Genomic DNA, 20,534 nt, shown 5'->3' on the forward strand with positions numbered 1-20,534 from the left:
TGGCAGACTGGTGATGGATGTCAGGCTTATGCACATGTGAGTGCATAATTCAGTTATGTTCCCTCATACAGGAAACATCTAATGAATGTAACTAATGTACTCCGCATGTCTCCGCACAGTACATCTGTCAAAATAAGTGCTGGTAGAGGAGAAATCAAAGTGAGACATAACAGCAGGGGCAAGATCCTCAGCCCTGTCTTAACTTCTGCGAGTGCTGGATTTACAACTCTATCAGAAACTGGGAAAGTATCTGAACTGGCTTTTCTCAACTTGACCCCACCTTCTCTGTTCTATCTGGCTTTTTATTTGCAGGCTGCAGTGCCAGATTCCAGTCTTGACACCTGCCATGCAGAAGAAGTGATACATTTTGCTTGAAACAGACAAAGCAGGGTAAGTAAAACATTTTTCCCCCCGATACTGATGAATGCATACATGTGTTTGTGGGTGAGTGTGTGAACATGTACGAGTGTCTCCAGTTATGTATGGTTGCCATTTTAGAGCTGTGCAAGTACTCCCTTGGTCCAACACAACTGAAATATACAGCAACCTCTCCATTACCCCTCGAGACCCAACTGAAGTGCTCCTCTTGAGTAGGATCATGAATAGGTCTCCGCTGCAAGGTACTAGTTGTATTTTTTTTTATTGGTATTAATTCCACACAATGCTACTTGTCTTTTTTTTTTTTTTTTTTAAAGGGGGTTGACCTTCTTAAGCTTAAATTAAGGGAGACAGAAAAACTGATGACACTGGTAAAAGGGTGCTAACAGAACCCGAAGGAGAATAAGAAAATATTAAATGCCAGACAATCGTATTTTGAATACAAGTACATATTTTTCAGAACATTTAATTTTTAGCACCAATTTTCTTTTTTCTTTTTTTTTTTTTTAAAGTAAACATAGTGCCCTATATGTCTAGGATGTAATTCTATGTTTATTGGATGAACCTACCTATGTTCAAAATTATTTTGTGTTCAGCACATCTACTTATTCTTCCAGCTGCATTACGTAAAATAATAATTAGTTTTTTCAATAAACGTTAAATAAACCTACGGATTCATACTTTAGAATTACCTCCACATGCCTTGTTTAAACAATCTGCCTGTGCTTGCAATAATCTAGCACAAAATCAATCTACATTCTTTGCTTTCGGTGGTACACTCAGTAGGGAAGCAGAAGCCAGTTAATGCGTAGTAATTTGTTTAGAAAAGATATGTCTATATCGGTTTTTGGTATATGCACGTGATGTTATTGGTGCAATGTTATGGGCTTGTGTGTTTTTCTGCCAGCTTGGCTATGGCACAGTATAAGTAGACTTTTTTGTTTGCAGTAAAGTTTTCCCAATGTTTTCTGAAGTATTCCAAAATTGTAAAAAAAAAAAACTGTGGTTATCAGTGGTTGTTCCTTTTGATCCATAGAGTCACTTGACTGCTTTTGCAGTGATTATAAAAACGCTGCTTTTAATTTGTTCTCCTGTTCATTCCTATAATAAATTATGTTATCCTTCTAGCCTACAGAAGGTGGGTTGAGAGCACACTGCCTCACATCCTAGCACAGTTCGCCCCTTTAGATTATTGTAAATGCAGTACACAATTAGTGCTTACTTCAAATGTGACTGTAGATTTTCCACCAAAGTAGGTGCAGATAGTTCTGTTTATCTCTTGGAACATGCATATGTTTCTGGATTTTGTCCTTCATCAGGGAATTGACTACAAATGCGTAATTACTGCCACATCTGGGACTATATCTATTGCACCTTGTTATATCGTAGAAGCCTGCTAGGTGACTAATTTGCATGCATTATAAATCCTTTGGTGACAGCAAACTGTGCTTCTGCATCAAGCAGTATCTGTGGGTAGTAAAAAATCCAAATTACCTGACAGCATGCCTTGGATCTTTTACTTGTATAGTTCACACCATAAGTTTTTTGTTTTAAATTGCTATATTGTGGCAGTTGGATTTTGTGTTTTTTTGTTTTTAAAGCTAGCGTAAGGACTTCTAGGCATTGTTTTCGGGCATGCATGCATGCCTTGCTTATTTAAAAGCTGTGCAAGAATTGTGCGCTTTCTGGCCTTGTGGGAGAGAGACACGTTATCATTGCGTTATATGCTGTGTATGCCCTTTGGTGCCTTTTCTGTCTTCGGGGAAAATGTCAAGGGCCAGCCCTTATTTCTGCACCATAAGTTCCCATTATGACTTTGACATGAAGGAGGTATGAATGGATGTACTTGGTGATGCTGGGGCAGATGCATGAACTCATTTGTCTGTGCAAAGGTGAACAATGAGTCAATACACCCATTTAAATTAAAATTTCACTGTCGGAAGTATGCACTAGAAAACAAAGTGGATGTTGTCTCTTCACGTGCCTGACCCATACTATTTATAGGTTGTACACTAAATTGTAGACTGAGTTAATGTATGTTATGTAGGCAGCTTATCTTCAGTAAAACTGCCTCTTTGACCTCTTCTGGGATTGTGAATAGGCACTGAATTTGCTTATGATATGGCCCTTGACCATTTTGTCAGAAACCATGTGGTTTTTACAAGAGTGCTTCTCATACCGCAATGATGTAAAACTAAGAAGAAGAATGCTAGATGCATCAATTTAGGGTAGGACATAGCGCATCATAATGATTTTAGTTTCCACAATCCTGATAATTAGTAGTAAAAACACAAGTTTATTAGTTAATTAAAACCATAAAACTTTCCTTCCACATAAACATTTAACAGAACAATTTTAGTGCAAAAAGGCAATTACAGTTCTTTAGCTTAAGGTGAAGTGGTTAGTGAGTTTTTCTTCTATATAAAGATTTTAAGAAAGGAACGTACTAGTGCTTTAGGTATTAATATTGGGACAACAGAACAATCTTATTATGGGTAAAAAATACAACGGCAGATAAAATCCTGTGTTTAAAATGAAAAGCTATATGAAATATCCTTCACCCAAGATATTTAAGGAGAACAGTAGCAGAAAAATTAGGCATTGGTAAAAATAGGACAAAGTGGGAAGAGGCCTTCTATCAGTTTTATCTACCCCTACTTACGTCTGATTGTTGAAACCGGACTTTATTACGACACGAGCTGAGCAACCCTGTGGACTACATAGGGGCCTTCCCTTCTTTAGGATGTTCAAAAGCGGGTTATAGGGATTTCACTATTGTTTCCGCCCTCCCTCTATCTGGTCATTTCGAGAGGTTGTGGTTTTATGAGTGAAAATTTCCAAAAATTGAACCAGCCTTATGTTCAATATTGTATTTTGAGGGTTAAAAGCTGCAATTAGTGCTTGTCTGCAGGATCTAATTCTTAAGCCGTTAAATTATTTTTTCAGCAAGAGTCTCCTGTCGGCCGCCATGGCTGGACAAATGCAGACCACATGCATCAGGTTTTCATCTGCTAGATGGCAGAGACGGCACTCCTGTGAGTCTACTTGCCGCTCCTTCTTCCATTTTGGCAAGAGGTCTAAAGTAGGGACTTCACCCAGCCTAAGTCTGAGAAAGGATTGCTTGATTTTCCGTGAGTACGAGCCCGCCATAAGTGGTGATTCTTTAAATGTTTTGTAGGAATTAAGGATCAACCAACTATGCTCCCTTTTGGTCAGTGAGATCTTATCTTCTAGCCAGCTCTGTAATTTACTCACTTTATTCACTGCTTTGTTGAAAATGGGGATGGGTAGGGACCTGTTCCATACCTCCTCTAATTTCAAAAGACTCTTACTTTCTTCTAGATATTTTATATAGTTGGAGTTCCCTCTTTCTAGGATAATTTCCTGCCAGACTAGATTGGCTAAAGACCCCTTTGTAGCGCGGCTCAATTTGTAGCAGCATTTAATGTATGCCGCCGGTCGGGCTAACGACTGTTTGACCAGCGTGAATTCCAGTCTGACCTGGGCTGGCGATGCACGCCCAGGTAGCCGAAAAACGCGTTTATAGGTTTTTATCAGAAGCTTTTCCAGAAGACCTACTTCCATCCCCCTCATTATTTCGGTCCCATAGGTGATAGTTGGAAGTAGCTTCGCTCTCATTACAGCTGTTAATGGGTTCAGAGCATGACCACAGATTGAATTTGCTAGCTTACAAAAGGCGTAAGTAAGGGCCTGCGTCTTGTTTTTTATTGCTTCTTTTTGTGCCGTGTAATTACCTCTAGCATCCACCACCAATCCTAGGTATCTGTATGATGTTACTTCCTCTAGGGTTTTCCCATTCATATGCCATTTACCTTGGGTGGATGGCCTGCGGTTTAAGGTAATCATTTTAGATTTTTTATGATTAATTTCTAAATCATTGGAGCCTGAGTATTCTTCTAATGCCTTTAACAATTTCTGCATGCCTATTCTGGTATTACTGATTAGCAGTAGGTCATCTGCATATAGTAGGTTGGATACTTGTTGACCGCCCAGTGAGGGAGAGTGGGATGAGTGACCATTTAACTTGGAGGGGAGGTATGCTATGTACAGGTTAAAGAGTGTTGGGGCCAATACACAGCCTTGCTTCACCCCCACTGTTGTTTTGACTGGCCTGGATAGGTGAGAGCCTTCCCCCAGTTTGACCTTCACCCAAGTATCAGAGTATATTATGTTGATGGCATTTAAAATAGAATGTGGCAGCCCCCACTGTAGTAATTTGGCCCACAATTTGCCACGGGAGACACAGTCAAAAGCAGCTTTAAAGTCAACAAAACATAAATAGGTTGGAGTCCCCTTTGCTTTTGCTCTGTTTATGATCAAGCCTAGCCCCATAAGATTTGTTAATGTTCCTTGGTGCTTGGTGAACCCGGTTTGATTAAAGGGTAGAATATTGTTATCTGTAATCCAGGCTTCTAGATGTTTTAGCACACAGCAGGAAAAGTACTCGAGGTCAACGTCTAAAAGTGTGATTAGTCTGTAGTTGCTTGGGGAGAGCACGCACCCACCCTTATATATGGGGTGGATTATTGAGCCTTTCCAGGATGCCGGGACGTTGCCAGTTGTGATCACGTCATTAAACATTGCTGCCAGGAAATTGGCCCATCTTTCCGTTTCTTGTTTAAATAGTGCTTGCGGTATGCCATTGGGGCCAGGGGCGCAGTCCATTCGTGACTTTCCAATTGATTTTGAATAGTTCTGATGCCGTAAATTTCAAGGGTTCCGGAATGTTGGGTTCCCAGCTAATCATATGCGACTGAATTTGAGGGCCTTCTTCGATGATCCGTTCTTTTAGATGGGACTTTAAGTAGATGTTTTAGTCGCAAAATGTAGTTTGGCCCACACGACCTCCTGTTGGCCTTTTTTAAAGGACCATAGATCCCTTTTGTACAATTTCCTTTGCTCTCTCAGGGCAGTCAGTATTGAAACATTATCTGGGCATTTACGTAGTGACCTTAGTAATTTCCCTACAGCTGCTTTCCTTTTTCGCACTGGCAACGGTAAAAGTGAACTTTGGCGGTGATTCAATTGCGCTCCCTTTCTAATTAAACTTTTAGAAAGTAAAGTTCCACCCTGCGCTCAAAGAAGGAAAATGACATTGTGATTGTGCTATCTACCCTCGACTGAGACCCTATTCAGAGTTCAGCTGTAAACCTGTAGTCACTACACAGCAACATGCAGCTAGTCTAAGCCATATGAGGATAACCATGTTCCCTAAAGGGGAGTAGATGTAGCTACCAGTGGTCTAGGGACCTTGTGATGATCAAAAAGTAATGCTATGATGAGGGTGGCTTAAAGAAGGAGCATTCGCCACAGAGAAGTGCTTAGAGGCAGTAGGTGCACTTGTTATGTAAAAACAGTACAATGCACCAAAGCAGTAATAAGTGAAGCAAAATCCAGTCTTTTCCAATTTTTTACTGAAAAGTAAATATTCCCTTTGGTGGCGTTCTATCAGTGATAATTAGGTTTAAATGAAAACTAGAAACACTAAGCATAGGTTTGTCTATATTGTGTGGATTTGTGTCTCCAATGGATGTGTGAATTATGTATGTGCAACCACATTGGATGTTTTTGTTATAGGAGCAGTTTTGTAGTTTGCAGAGCAGTATTAAGGTGAAGAATATTATCTTATTCATGTTTGCTTGAGTGCGCATCTGCACCACATCTGTGTTCTTTGTGGTGCTAGGCATAACCAAAAAGGTTGCTATTGTGCTCTTCAAATGTATTATTCATTCTTCATTTTCTTGGTGAAGTGTGTTCTGCAATGTGTGTGTACATGATGTAAATATATAATATGTATATCCCAAATACAAGTGTGTTTATATTTAGTTTCTATTATGTAGAGTAAGGAATTTTAACTCAAGGCATGTTCTTCTGGTTGCAAGCTTGTGTTGTATGCAGCTTATGCTTATCTGTGTAGCTTGTATGGTAATGCAGAGTCTCTGGAGTGTGTCTGAGCTTCATCTCATTCTACCTTACAGTGAAACATCCAGTTGACTGTACACAGGAGTGTGGAGGGAGAGAATTATATTTTGGACCCTGCTGAATTAGTCCTGTGACAAAAGACCAAATCTAGAGGTTACATGAAAATCAAATTGAAGCCACTACACTACTAGATTATCAACAAGACATGAATTATCTTCATAGCGGTTCAGTAAATGTTCAAAACAGGCATGCTAGCAGATTGATCAAGCAGAAACAGGAATTTCTGCTAGGGCTGCCATCTCATAAAAAAAAAAAGACCCTAGGCTACTATTAGCATTTGTCAAGAATGCTGAAAGGGTGTGGGCTGGTGGCTCTGGAGTACAGGAGGTAAAGCTTGGTTCAAAAGAAAGTATTCCTAAGTCTTACGTGTGGGGGTGTTACCCATGGCAAAATGGATGATGGTGCCTGTGGGAGAATGCTGGTGCTGATACAATGGAAGCACCTCTTGAAATCAGAGACAGAACCCATGCTATGTGGCACCAATGACCAGAATGCTGGTCTTTGCATACAATAACTGATTTTTAACATATGAGGCACCCAGGGTATTCTGGAGGTGTGGGGGTGTCCATGGCAAAATTCTGGCACTGGTACATTGTGCACAATTCTTGGCATAAGGGATTAACTCAGAGCTAAACGATGGCCCTGGCATGCTGAAAGTAATTCTTGCAAGGTGGCAAATTATTATTTAAAATGTGGTCAGCGCTTTCAGAGTTGGCATACCATGAAAGTACTGGAGAATTGGTGACCTTGCCTCCAAACCTACCTACAAGAAGTCTGGCTCGTACTTGCTTTGCTCGCTTACTGAAATTCCGAGCAAATATTATGATCCAGTACTTTCAAAGTTTACCTACCACCAAAGTTAGGGGTATTTCAAATGCTGCCTGTAGGAGTCTAACAATCAAGGAAGGGGAGGCAGCAGACTGCCAGCAAGTCACCAAATAGTTGTACTTTCTTCTTAAGAAAAGCCAGACCCAGAATGAGGTGCCCAAGCATACAAGCACTGATCGCGGCGATACTGTGGCAAACACTCTTCTACTCATCAGAAAATCACACTATGAAGTCTATCTACCAAAATGCAATAGGAGAACAGGTACTGACTTCTGGCAGTGCGCGTTCTTCCCCCCTTTAATACATCCATTTATTGTAAACTGTGGACAATGTCAGACATATTTGGTGGTCAACAGTGTCTTTTTCCCCTTTCTAAATCAGTACATGTTTAAGATTCCTATACATGTCTCTCTTTCCATGCGCGTTTGGTAGCGCAGCCAGAAAAACCTTTGTCTTGAGTTTGTGCAAGTGAACCTCTGCTAGTTTCTCATTCCGTAAGCAGTTTAGTTACAATAAAAAAAAAACACTGCTGTATCAGAGGGTGGCAGGATTTGCATTTTAGGTTCAGTTAGTTTACCTCGTATTTCTGCATATTTTTCCCCCCTCCTGAGGATTAATGTCTATCGCAAGGAACAGGATTGGTAATTTAGCAGATCTGTGTTTAAATCTGAAATGAAGAATCAGGAAATTAACCTAAGTAATTAATTAAGATTGTTCATTTTCCAAACGATGATCTTGTCAATGTAAAACCTTGTTAGTGATGTTGTACATGTGGTGCACCTCCTAATGTGCTAAGTATAAACTAACCAGTGCTAATGAGGTGTCATTGATAAAAAATAAATAAAAAAAAAGATTTTAATACAGAAAAAGGGTTTTGTTAATAAAGACTGCGGGCAGAACACTACAGCATCAGTCTCAATGTTTTTGGCATTGACATAGTATGCAATAGCAAGCTGATCTCTTTCAGAAGAATCTCTGAAAGTTTGTTCATAATGAGTTGTTAGTAAACATTTACAGGAAATCCTTCCTAACCATGGCCATAAATGACATCTACTGCTGCTATTCTTGACGGAAGTCTCTTAGTTGGGCTAGTAGTCAATCAATGGGCTCAAACATTTATCAGAACTCTTGCTTGTGTGCTGAATGTTGTTTGAGTTTTTCAAGGACCAAAGGGAATGTATCCACTGTACTGCTGTGAGGCGTTCCTTTACCCTTTCAATGAGCAGCTATGAACTTCTTGGATGTCCTCAACATGCAATATAGTGGGATCTTCTGTCCCCTTCATCCCTCGGAGCGGTCTCCAACCCTCTGGGGGCTGTAGCATCGCTTTGAGGGTCATGATACCTTGTAAATCCCATATCCTTATTGATATATTTAAGAGTTTTACTGATATGCTTGAATCAGGTGACGTTTCAACCATATGTAAATCACTGAGCCAAATCCCTTGCACACCTAATTCCCCGGCTCACAGTAAGCAGCAGATCAGTTTCGATCTTTCCAGAGTAAGATATCAACACTTGATGAATTTGTATTCCAACGCCCTATAATCCAGGCTTCTGAATCATTTGGGTATGCTTTTCCAGCCGTTCTCCCAGCATGAAGCAAGTATCCCTTTCCCCAGATCTTGTTCCCAACTGTACTTGATACATGCACCTTTTTTCCCCCCACGGAAACTGCATTTTGTTCTAGTCAAGTTCCTCTGCGTGAACTGGTTCACTTTAAATCACTTCCTCTTTGTCAATTTCTTCACTCTACCAAAAGTACACCAACAACTGACAGTTTTCCAATCGCCGTCTGCTAATTATGAGATTCTAATGTTACTGACGTCTGCTGCCCTCCCCATCTCCTCTGGCTGCTGCTCCCTCTGCCTCTTGCTGGGACGAACTGAGAGCCTCCTGACTCTCAGTTCGAGCCCCTCCTCTACCCGCAGACTCATCCCAGCGCCTCATCCCTGGTGGTCTAGTGGCCATCACAACTATGTCCTTCTCTCTGTCGCTCTTTCACTCTTGCTTTTTCTGCCTTTTTCTCTTCTTTTCTCTCATTTTTCTTTTATTCCTTTTTCCTTTCTCCCCTCTTTCATCTGTCCCCCTCCCCTCCTGTGAAGCACCTTTCCCGCCCGCCTCCCAGCTGACTGCTCCCCCCACCCTTCTTAATGGCAGCCGCACGCAGCAGGTGCGCCGCTGGCACGCCAATGGCAAGCCCGTCTGCACCCGTCCGCACCTAATGCCAGGAACCCTGGATCTCCGTCAAACCACCCTCTGGACTGCGTCCGTTACGACTCCGAGACCCTCCATCTCAACACCAGAGGTCTCCGCAAACTGCTGCACCATCCTCCCCAAGGACACCTACGGACCTTTCACCTGCAGGAACTGCAACTTTTGCGCCAGCCTCAAGCTGACGGTACTCTCCGCACACGAAGATACAAGCAACCTCCACAACCCCACCAACTGCCTGCTTCTTAACATTCGCTCCCTCCACAAACACGCTACCTAACTCTGGGACTTGATCGACATAGCCCAACCAGACATCACCTTCCTTACCAAGACGTGGACCAACCCCACCTTGGGTCCAGACATTGCCATTCCTGACTGTTACAGTATCCTAACGAGGGACTGGCCCTCCCGCCCAGGCAGAGGGCTTGCCATCATACATACAAGTTTTCATTACGTGTCAAGGCCGTCCCAGAAGAACACTGCACCACCATGAAAACCTTCACTTCCTGGTCCACTCCAACCACAACTCCTCCATCCGCAGCACCCTAGTGTACAGGCCACCCGGCCCCTGCCCAGCTTTCACAGACAATGTCGTAGACATCGCTACCCTTCCCCATCCCCTTAGGCCCTGGCATCAGTCGACTACCTCCTCCACGGCGACCTTAATTTCCACCTCGAGGACCGCACTGACCCAAACATCAATGCTCTACTCAACAACCTTGCCACCCTCTGCCTCAGACAGCTGGTCTCCTCACCCATACACATTGCAGGACACACACTGGACCCTATCTTCACCTAAAGCAACCGGATCACCAGCAAGACTATCTCCACCCCAGACTGGACCGACCACCACTGCATACACTTCACAATCATCGCGCCCAGCAGACGCACGCACACCTCCAGGACCCCAACCCCAACCCCACCCACCCACCGGGAATGAATCGAAATCACCAATGAGCAACTCACCTCATCGCTCGCCAAATCCCTCCCTTCTCCCTCCGACGACACCAACACGCAATCTCAACGCATGGATCACCAAATGCGACAACACTCTAGCCTCTCTCTGGCTGACATCGCCAAACGCGTACCTAAGAAAGCCAGCTGATTCACCACCGAACTCCAAGAATCAAAGCACACCCGCAGGTGTTTAGCCACCAGCATCCCCCAATCACAGGTCCTCTGCGACAAACTCACCTCCTTTTTCCACTACAAGATCCAGGACATCTACAACAGCTTCCTCCCGGAAAATCCTGGCACCGGAACCTGTGACCAACCCATCCCCTCAGACCATCCACTACTGATCAACGTACAGAACAGAGGAAACTGTCAACATCATGAACAGCACCCACTCTGGAGCCCCCTCGGACCCTTGTCCCCACCTCATATACATCAGAGCCAGCACATCCATCATGCCCGAGCTCTGGAACACAATCAACTGCTCCATCAACACAGACACCTTCCCTGAGGACTGGAAACACGCCGAAATACGCCCTCTCTTGAAGAAACCTTCAGCCAACCCATCAGAACTAAAGAATTTCCGGCCCATCTCACTGCTACCCTACCCTGCCAAAGTACTGGAGAAAGTAATCAACGCACAACTACGGAATTTCATTGAGGCCAACAACTCCCTGGACAGCTCCCAGTCCGGCTTCCGCAGCAACGACAACACGGAGACAGCCCTCCTGGCAGCCAACAATGACATCAGATTACTCTTAGAGCACAACCACGCCGCAGCACTCATACTCCTCGACCTCTCAGAAGCATTCAACGCGGTCTCACACAGCACTCTGCGCAGCAGACTCCATGACATAGGAATTGGACAAAGAGCCCTGGAATGGATCTACTCCTTCCTCTCCGGGAGGATGCAGAGGGTTAGACTCTCGCCCTACACTTCCAGACCCACGGGAGTCAACTGTGGATTCACCCAAGGATCCTCACTGAGTCCCACACTGATCAACGTATATAGGACCCCTCCAGGTGCCATCATCAGAAGCCATGGTATGAACATCGTGTCATATGCCGATGACACACAACTCATCATTTCCCTCACCAAAGACCCAGACACAGCCAAAAGGAACTTCCACTCAGAAATGGAAGCTGTAGCTACCTGGATGAGAGAAAGCTGCCTCAAGCTCAACTCGGACAAGACTTAGCTTATCATCTTTGGAAACGCCACCTCAGCTTGGGACGACTCCTAGTGGCTAACATCCCTAAGAGGCCCCCCCCCTGCACCGGCTGAGCACACCCACAACTTAGGAATCATCCTCGACTCCTCCCTATCCATGACCCGCCAGGTAAACTCTGTTGCCTCCTCCTGCGGGCTCACACTCCGCAAACTTCGGAAGATCTTCAGCTGGATCCCAGCAGACTGTCACAGGACAGTCACCCACGCCTTAGTCACTAGCAAGCTGGACTACGACAATGCACCCTATGCCGCCACCTCAACCAGGAACATAAAAAAACTACAACTCATCCAGAACACCGTCGCCAGACTCATTCTGGACCTCCCTCAGTGAGAACTCATTACCCGAGGATCCTCCACTGGCTACCTGTCGAGAAGCGAATCACCTTCAAGCTTCTCACCCACACATACAAGGCCATACACAACACAGGACCAGCAAACCTGAACCACAGCGTCTCTAGCCACACCCCCGCCAGATCCCTCCGCTCCGCCCAGATGGCCCTGGCCACCATCCCTCGCATCTGCAAAAACAACGCTGGAGGACGATCCTTCACCTACACTGCAGCACGGAGCTAGAATAACTTCCCCCTGCACCTCAGACAAAGCCCGTCGCTCACCATCTTCAAGAAGAACCTCAAGACGTGGCTCTTCGGATGAGGCCCCTCCCCTTCCCCCCAGCACCTTGAGACCCCCACGGGTGAGTAGCCGCGCTTTACAAACACCGATTGATCGATCGACTGGCTGTTTATCAGTTCTTTCCTGAAAGTTTACTACACAAGTCTGAATGTAATAGCTAGGGTGGAAGTCCGCATTCACTCCAAAGGTGTCCTTAATGCTAACTGTCCCTTTGTTTCTTACAGTGCGGTCAAACACCTCTGGACAAAGTATATATCATTTACATGTAATAAACAACCACATGTATCTGTTTTCAGAGCTGAAACTGGTCAACTGTGTTGGGTAAACTCCTCTTTATGTTTGTCTAATCACCTTTCCTGTCAATGTTTCCCCATGCAATATTTTTTTGAGACAATATGTACTTTAAGTACTTGTTCAAAGACATTTTTTTTAACTATTCACACCTGATGTAACACGTAAATACACACAATCTGACTAAGGTGTTGTTTCTGAAAGAGTTTTCTGGCAGTATTTTTTTTATATATGCAGTTTATGCCATGGCAGGAGCAGAGATCCCTACCTTGTGGAAACCAGGCAAACATGCATATACACATGTATACATATCACATATATCATACAATGCTTACCTAATATAAAGTACTCCATTGTGATCCACCCTACGTTGCCAACCAAATGGAACTTGCACTGCTGGTAGCCTTCCATCTGTACCGCCTCCATCACACTCTTTTCCTCCATTCATTTTTCTGTTACTGCTTGTGACTATTCAAAGATACCAACAAAATGATATCTTTGTTTTAGTTGCCATCATGGCCATTAAGTGGACCACAGAGTACAGCCAAACCTTGACTGTACAGAGTGCATTAGGAGGCTTTAGCTCAAATCCAAATTATGTCCTTGAAACATGCCATGATTTTGTGGCAAGCCAGATGCTCCCGATCATCCACATTTACTGTAGCAGGTAATCCATTTTACCATTTCCTTAAGGTAAAACAGGGGTACAACCAATGCTTGCCCCTCAAAAAACACATAATACCTTGTTTTGTGCTAGGAGGGAAATATGTTTCTACATTAAAATCAAGTCTCCAAACTGAAGACTGCAAGATACTAATGTACCATTTCCAAGCACCTTCATTTTCTCAGCTTATAATGTTAACAAGTTCAGGTTGCACACCCTTTGTATTTACACCACATTATTTTAGCTTTCTTTTTATCTTCCAATCCATGACAAAAATCCAACTTGTCTTTTCCTGTATTCTTCTCATGATTTTCAAGTGCCAACTGCACAATCTAAAATAAATGCAAAACATTCATGGTTAAGAACTTTTGCTAAAGTATAGCTATATCATATTTTAAGAATTATCTTTGTCCTTCAAACATTTCTTCACACAACATCACTGGTACAAATGGGAAAGATTTAGTCAAGGTTTTTTTAAAATATAGTGAATGCCTTTTAACTACTGCACAGATACAGTACAGATTTTAGTTCCGACAAAGTCTATAGGAGGATGGTCTCCAGAAAACTGAAACAAGCCATCACACCGACACAGTCATGTGACTCAGCTCAAAACTAATGTAAAACTGACAATACAGCTGGAGTAAACATGCAGAATGTTCACAAAAGCAAGACTTAGCAGTTTTATTAAAAGACAAAATTGGAGAAATATAAAATACAATGGCAATGTACCAACGAAGAATCCTAACTAAATCACATACGGAAAAATCATTTTTAGGGGGCTTAAAGTCAACCATCTTCTCATCAAATTCCCGACCCTCTTGACTGCCCCATCTCTTAGACCCCCAGAGAAACTAACTGCAAATATTTGTACCAGGTGTTCTCCTGTATGATCTTTCAATAAATCATGCAAGTGACTTACCTTTAGCCCAAAATGAAATTCACTAGCTAGGCATTACTCAGAGGAAAGAAGAGGGACGTTTTCAAATAAGTTTCTCAACTGGGCATGATCATCATCTTAACCACATTTGTTCTAGCATGTAGCGTTAGTGGAAGATGAGCCCATATTGCTAATATTACATCAATTTCCTTTGTCATCCTATCGAAACTGGGCTTCCAAAACATCACCTCCACCTTACTCTTATTTATAAGAATAGCCTGAAAAAGCACAGAGGCATCAGTAATTCCCTCTATTAAGGTGACTGCCCTGCTGAGATCTCTTGTGTACAGAATATTGTTGTCTGAATACAGAGCTATCTTATTCAGAAGTCCCTGAGACCTGAAGGGCAGAATGTCAATGTCTGTTCTAATAGCCTGAGCTAGGGGCGCAATGTATAGATTGAAGAGTAAAGGGGAAAGTGGGCCTCCTTGTTGGGTTCCCCTCCAGGTGTTAATTCTCCTAGTCAGATTACCATTACCGAAATCTGTGCAGATGAAGCTGTGCATGAGGTCTTAATTACAGTTGCAAATACTGGTGGAATGACAACCACCACTAAAACTTTCCACAAGTAAGCCCAAAAGGCCCCATCAAAATCTTTATCCACATTCTTTATCCACATCTATTGTGACTACAGCCAAAGGGTTGAGTTTTGGATAGCCATATCTATTGATGATATTAACAAATAGGTTAGGTCAAGCAAAGGGCTTCCTGGCAAAATTCCATTCTGGTCTGGATGTATTATTTTACCTGCTACCTTGGATAGTCTTCTTGATAAGATGCCAGAAAAAAAAAAAACTTATAATCAAAGTTCAACAGGAAAATTGTCCTATATAAATCTGCATTCTTCAGATTCTTATAGGGCTTCAAGAGTAAGGTGATTATGGCTACATTCCACAATGGCTTGGCTTACTTGAGTGGGGGGGGGGGGGGGGGGGGGAGGAGGGGTGTCAGGTATATAGGTGATCTCGCTGACAACCACTCTCTACATAAAGGAACTATAACCTCTTTCAAAGCTTTATATAGCTTTATAGAACTCTCCTGGAGTGTATCCAGGCTTTCTGTTTTCCAAGTCTATTGATTTGTGCAATGATTGTTTTCCTCTGAGATGGGGGTCAAGCAGGCCTGTTGTTCTTCTACAGATAAAGTGCCCCACTCAACCACTTTAATGGTACCTGCTTACAGCTAGTTGCCTCTGTGTAAAGATATTCAAACAACTTTACTATACACACTTCTATCTGATCTGGATCTTCTGAAATATTCCCTCTTCACCTACTATTAGCGCCTCAATATAATTCCACCTTCCATCTGTTCCTGCATTCCAAGTAAACAGTCTTCTACTCTTCTCCCTGTATGCAATGTGTGTCAGCTTGCTTGACTTTTTTCTCTACTCCTCCTCTCTATTACCTGCTTGAAAGCCTCATGTTTCTCAAGCAACCTATGATCAGCCAACGCGACCTCCTCCTCCGACTCCTGTAACTCCTTTTTTAATATTCCAATTTTGTTACTCAAACCTCTTGTCTTCCTTTCACACTTTTCTTCCTTTACAAGCCCCCTGGCTGCACAGGATGCCTCGGGCAACTCTCTTATATGCACCCTACACCAATATCAGGGAAGCCTTATCCAGATTACTTCCAAAATACTGCAGACTTTCCTCCCTTAAAACCAAACGTCCATTTGCATCTTAAGGTAGTGTTCTAATCAATATCCACCTAGGTTTTTCCTGAACCTCTGGTCTGTCTCAAAAAACACAGCTGAAGGATCTCAACAATGTGCAGAAATGCGCAGAGTCTTCTTGATATTGTGTAATACTGATCTGTCTACCAAAGAAAAGTCTATCCCAGAGGAACTGCGGTATCTTTCACTGAAAAAAATAGTGTACTCTTTTTGAATTCCAACTTTTTCACGCCACACATCACACAGAGAAAGATCCTGTATCAGATTCTTCACATCCTTCTTGACTCTTGTGAAGGCCACTGTTCTCCTCTTAGAGGACCTATAAAGTTCCTCACCCAGCAGGTCATTTACATCACTCCCACTCTCCCCCCCCCCCCACACACTTCCCATGGCAACAAATTCTCACCTAAAATGCCTTAATAAGGACCAATCATAACATTTGGGACCATAATACCCAGCACAAGTAAACTTGCTCTGCTCAAAATTCAAATTACCTGTAAACCATCTGCCAGACCAATCTGTTTCTTTAGACAATTAGGGTCACTCCCTTAGTTGTCAATGATTGTACTGCCTGGCGCAACCATCTCTGACTGCTAAAAAGAGCCTCACACTACGAATTAGTCAGGTAAATTTCCTGCAAGATTATAATATGGGCAATGCTATCCTGCAAATACTGGCAAATTAACTTTTGTCTCTTCCTAGTCCAGAGGCCATTCACATTTCAGGTTAGAATACCTATACCCCTCACTCCTCTACCTATTTCTTAGGGGTTTCTGTCCTTCACTACAACACCTACCTAGAACCCCAGTAAAGAGCTCAGGCAATAAGTATCAACTGAAGGTAGAAAGAGACTGATCTGATATTCCAGTGTCCAAAATAAGTGGGAAAAAACAAATAGCGTATGTTTAATAAAATACGGTAAAACTGACACCTGCTGAACTGGCTATGTGGATGTTTGTCTTCTCTTTTTTTTATTTTTTATTTGAGCTGCTCGTCCACCCTGTGCCCTGTGCCCTCCTATAGAAATTCCCCCCCCCACCCCATTTATTGCTTATGGCATACCCTTTGATGTCTATTTGAGTCTTCCCCATAGGAGGGTGTAGACACATGCAAGTGCCTACTCACCCACTCTCTACTCCCACACTTTAAATCAAACCAGAAAAGGATTAATGTAAATGAGACTAAACCTAGAAGATTCATATAGAAAAAGTGCAGCACTTTGGGTGGATCAAATGGGTGAAGGGCAGGTTTACCCCAGCAGGGAAAGCATCTACACTGGATAAAATAATAGATGGTGATCTACCCCAACCAACAAGGTAAAACAGGCTTCAGGAAGTAACCCAGAAACAAGTGAGGAATGCACATATGTTAGTATGTCCAAAGTGGGTTCACCAGTCTTTCTAAAACAAATTTGCTGTATTGTTGAGCCAGCAATACAGTCCAAATTCAATCCTCCATTCACCAAGTCATCCATGAAAATCAAAACCACGCACACGCCATCATACAGGTGTCATGCACAATAAAATCAAGAAGACTTGAGGGAATTTTAGAGGAGGAGAGCCAGTCTCCTCAGAAAAGAACAGGTAAAAAGGCATGGACGTTGACACTACAAGACTTCTGCTATAGCCATATGTCAGGGTATAGCCTGCACTGAGGAGGCAATATGAACTCAATCTCAGAAAGAGGTCATGCTCTGATGGCACTCTGGTACAGCTCTTATGACAAACAAAACAGACTGAGACTCGACAGTGAACGCGCATGTAGAAAATATTAGGATTACCCAGAAAAAAAGACTTTGAATTGTTGAGCTTTTTCAAGACATGCCGGACACTTTCAAGCCAGCAACAAGATGCTGCAATTAAAATACACAGCCAAAAATTGCACAAATTGTGATATAATGTTGTGGTTTTTAGGTTTTGGACTGTTAACTGTATACTTTCAACTGACATTTTTGTCAAAATAATTTTTATTGAAATTTTAAACCTTGACAAAACAATGAGGAAATTTATCTTCAAACAAGAGAAGTATATTTACTCTTTTAAACCCTCATTTCTTAATCCTTTCCCACTACCACCCACAAGGTCAGGTTCACCTACAAACTACATTATACACACTTCTATACAATTATCCAGCATAGTCAATGTTTCCCTCAAAGCTTGTTTGTTACTGGTCATATCGATTAATTGTATGCACTTCAGCTATATAAACCAATTGCACTTTATTTCTGAGAACAGATTGTATGTGGGACACCCTGTCTCATAATTTTCACCCATGGTTTCAAATCTTGAATGTGTACCTTGTACCTTACTTGGTTCAAACTTTCAAAAACAAGAATTGCCCATACTCTTTGATATCATGGTGTTAACAACAGTGGTTCCTTATTTTTCCAATTAAGTGCAATGGTGCTGTCCGTAGCTTCCAGGCACTGCATCATAACACACCAATTTTGTTTAGATAGTCCTTTGGAACCAGTCAGTTTAACACTCAGAATATTAGTTTCTGTATTCCTTGGAAGAGGGCATCACACCATAGTTCCATAGTTTGTAGGACTTTTGATATCTCCTTCCAAATTGTTTTAACTCTGGAGAATCCTGCAAAATAAGGAGAATCCACATTTCCTCCAGCATGCGTAACTAGTGTTGAGATGCAGGTGTGTAGGCATCTGGGGGTATACTGCCAGCCAAGCATAATCTTTTAGTGTGTTTCCCTGTTTCTAACACTTGTGGTGCTAACATGCATGTCCCCATTTTGTAGTACAGCACATATTGCATAGACAATGGTAACTAATATCTCTGCTGTACTATAATCTGTTCCCAGTTCATTGTAGACAATTAGCTCTTCAGGTTACCTTAATTCTGAGATTGAAGTGTCAAATGGTGTGTTAGATCTTGTAACTGCCTCTCTCAGCTGTGAGTACAGAACCCAATTTTGTTTAGTGGGAACTCTTTTGCCCTCGGTCTCTTGTCACTGAAAGATCTCAAATCACCCTAAATCCTCAAGTTCACCATTTTCTAATGGTCCTTCAAGCCGGGCAAGAAAACTCTGGAATTTAAGGTGATGGGAAAGTAGTTAGCTTGTCCCATTTAAGTGCTGTTGTCAAGTATGCATTGGCTGGTCTCTTGCTTTTTATCCTACTAATCAAGATCCCAGAGAAGTCTACCTACAAATGTATGATCCATGTGAGCCCATATGTTGTCGAAGTTCGACCATTCTGTCACTACTCCTAACTGTTCAGCAATGTAATACATAGAAATGTCTGATATGCCATCCCTCCCGCTTGTCAAGGTTGTTGCAATAGGCATATAGGTAGCCAGTGTCTACTTTGGCTGCATTAGCGCAGCTGTATCTCACGATTTAAGAGTTATGTTCAGAGCCAAGGCAACAAAGACACATCTTGAGTAGGTCAGTGACTGACATCTTCTCCTTGTATTCGTGGCACGGAATTGAATCATGTCTTTTTTGGTGGGAACATAGTTCCCTATGAAAAAATTATAGAAGTTTGAAGTTGATAGGAACCCAAATAGTTTGGGAGTGAGTACCGGATCTGCTGCCATTATATCTGGGGAGTATGAGAGTACTGCTATAAAATCCTCTGATTCCATTCAGGCACCTGGATGTTGTAAGTGAGTGATCTGCAGTTAGACGTAACTATCAGAAACATACGTTCTCCAGGTAAGTCAGAAAGAAATGTGTGCGCCATAACTTGTTTGTTTTTTATGCTCAGGCTGCACTTGCCTAAGGTGCTGAAATGATGTATCAGGTAGTTTTCACAGAACACTGTGAAAACAAAACATTGTGCTCAATTGACTTGCTGAAAATCAAACCCTGAGTGGCCACACACAAGTACCTAGCAATTATTATGGATACAGACATCTGTTATGTTGGCTATTCGTAATTCTTCCAGGACCAACATGGCCACAGTTAGCAGAACGTACCACACCTACACAACTTGAGTGCTACTCAATTAAAGGATTTTTGGTGAAAATTAGGAACTGTATCTAAATGTTCAAGACAAACAAATTACTTGCCTACAATAATGCTCCTTCTTGTGCTTTCTCTTACCACAGGTTCCTCACAATCTGCATTCCCTAAGGTGCCAGACTGGACCTAGAGGCTTTTCCAGCAACTGCTCCTTCATGACGATAGATGGTGCCATCGAACTCCGCAGCAGGTTTGTTCTGCCTCCGGAAGAGATGTGACAAAGCTGTTTATAGGCGACACCCCTGTGTGCTTAAGTCAGGCAACAAAGCGTTGTGCACGCTAAGATGTGGATCATCAGTAGAGATCACTTTATGTGACAGTGTACACAATGTAAATTGTAACCTTTCTGAACCTAGAGGTCCCCCCCCCACCCAACTGCACAGAACAGGATATGCTCTTCTGATAGATACGTCTAACAGTAGGTTCCTCACCTTTAGAATGGATACTAAAGCAGCACCCCCCAAAAATAGTGGATCTGAGGACTAGATAGTACCTTCGCCGTTGCCCCTTTAGTCAGTAATGACTGTACCTCTCTGGCATGAATGGAGGCATGTTCTGCGCAAGCCATGGTGAAAACTGGAGAATCTAGAGGGGGCTGAAAAAAAACGGAAAGTGGGTAACCTTTTATGACAGCCTGCAGAATCCACATGTCTTAAATAATTGTGCCATGTTGGACATGTAAAAACATATTCTGCTTTCCAGTGCCCCAAGTATGTCTTGCTAAGGGTGAACAAGTGTAGTTACAAA

General features: G+C 42.6%; 1 protein-coding gene across 4 annotated transcripts in view; it reads right to left on the reverse strand.

Moving 5' to 3' along the window:
• Positions 1–20,534, reverse strand: part of MBD5 (methyl-CpG binding domain protein 5) — a 368,139-nt gene that overhangs the window by 307,104 nt on the left and 40,501 nt on the right. For 2 of the 4 annotated variants that reach the window (XM_069225226.1, XM_069225225.1), the window contains exons 3-4: positions 12,867–13,527; positions 7,787–7,876 (exon numbers count right to left, since the gene is read on the reverse strand). In XM_069225226.1, coding sequence (XP_069081327.1) covers positions 7,787–7,876; positions 12,867–12,979 — 203 coding nt within the window. In that variant the 5' untranslated portion in view covers positions 12,980–13,527. The remainder of the gene's footprint in view (positions 1–7,786; positions 7,877–12,866; positions 13,528–20,534) is intronic. The other 2 variants (XM_069225228.1, XM_069225227.1) reach the window with 1 other exon arrangement.

Source organism: Pleurodeles waltl, chromosome 3_1 (genome assembly GCF_031143425.1).
Source record: "Pleurodeles waltl isolate 20211129_DDA chromosome 3_1, aPleWal1.hap1.20221129, whole genome shotgun sequence".
Taxonomy (NCBI): domain Eukaryota; kingdom Metazoa; phylum Chordata; class Amphibia; order Caudata; family Salamandridae; genus Pleurodeles; species Pleurodeles waltl.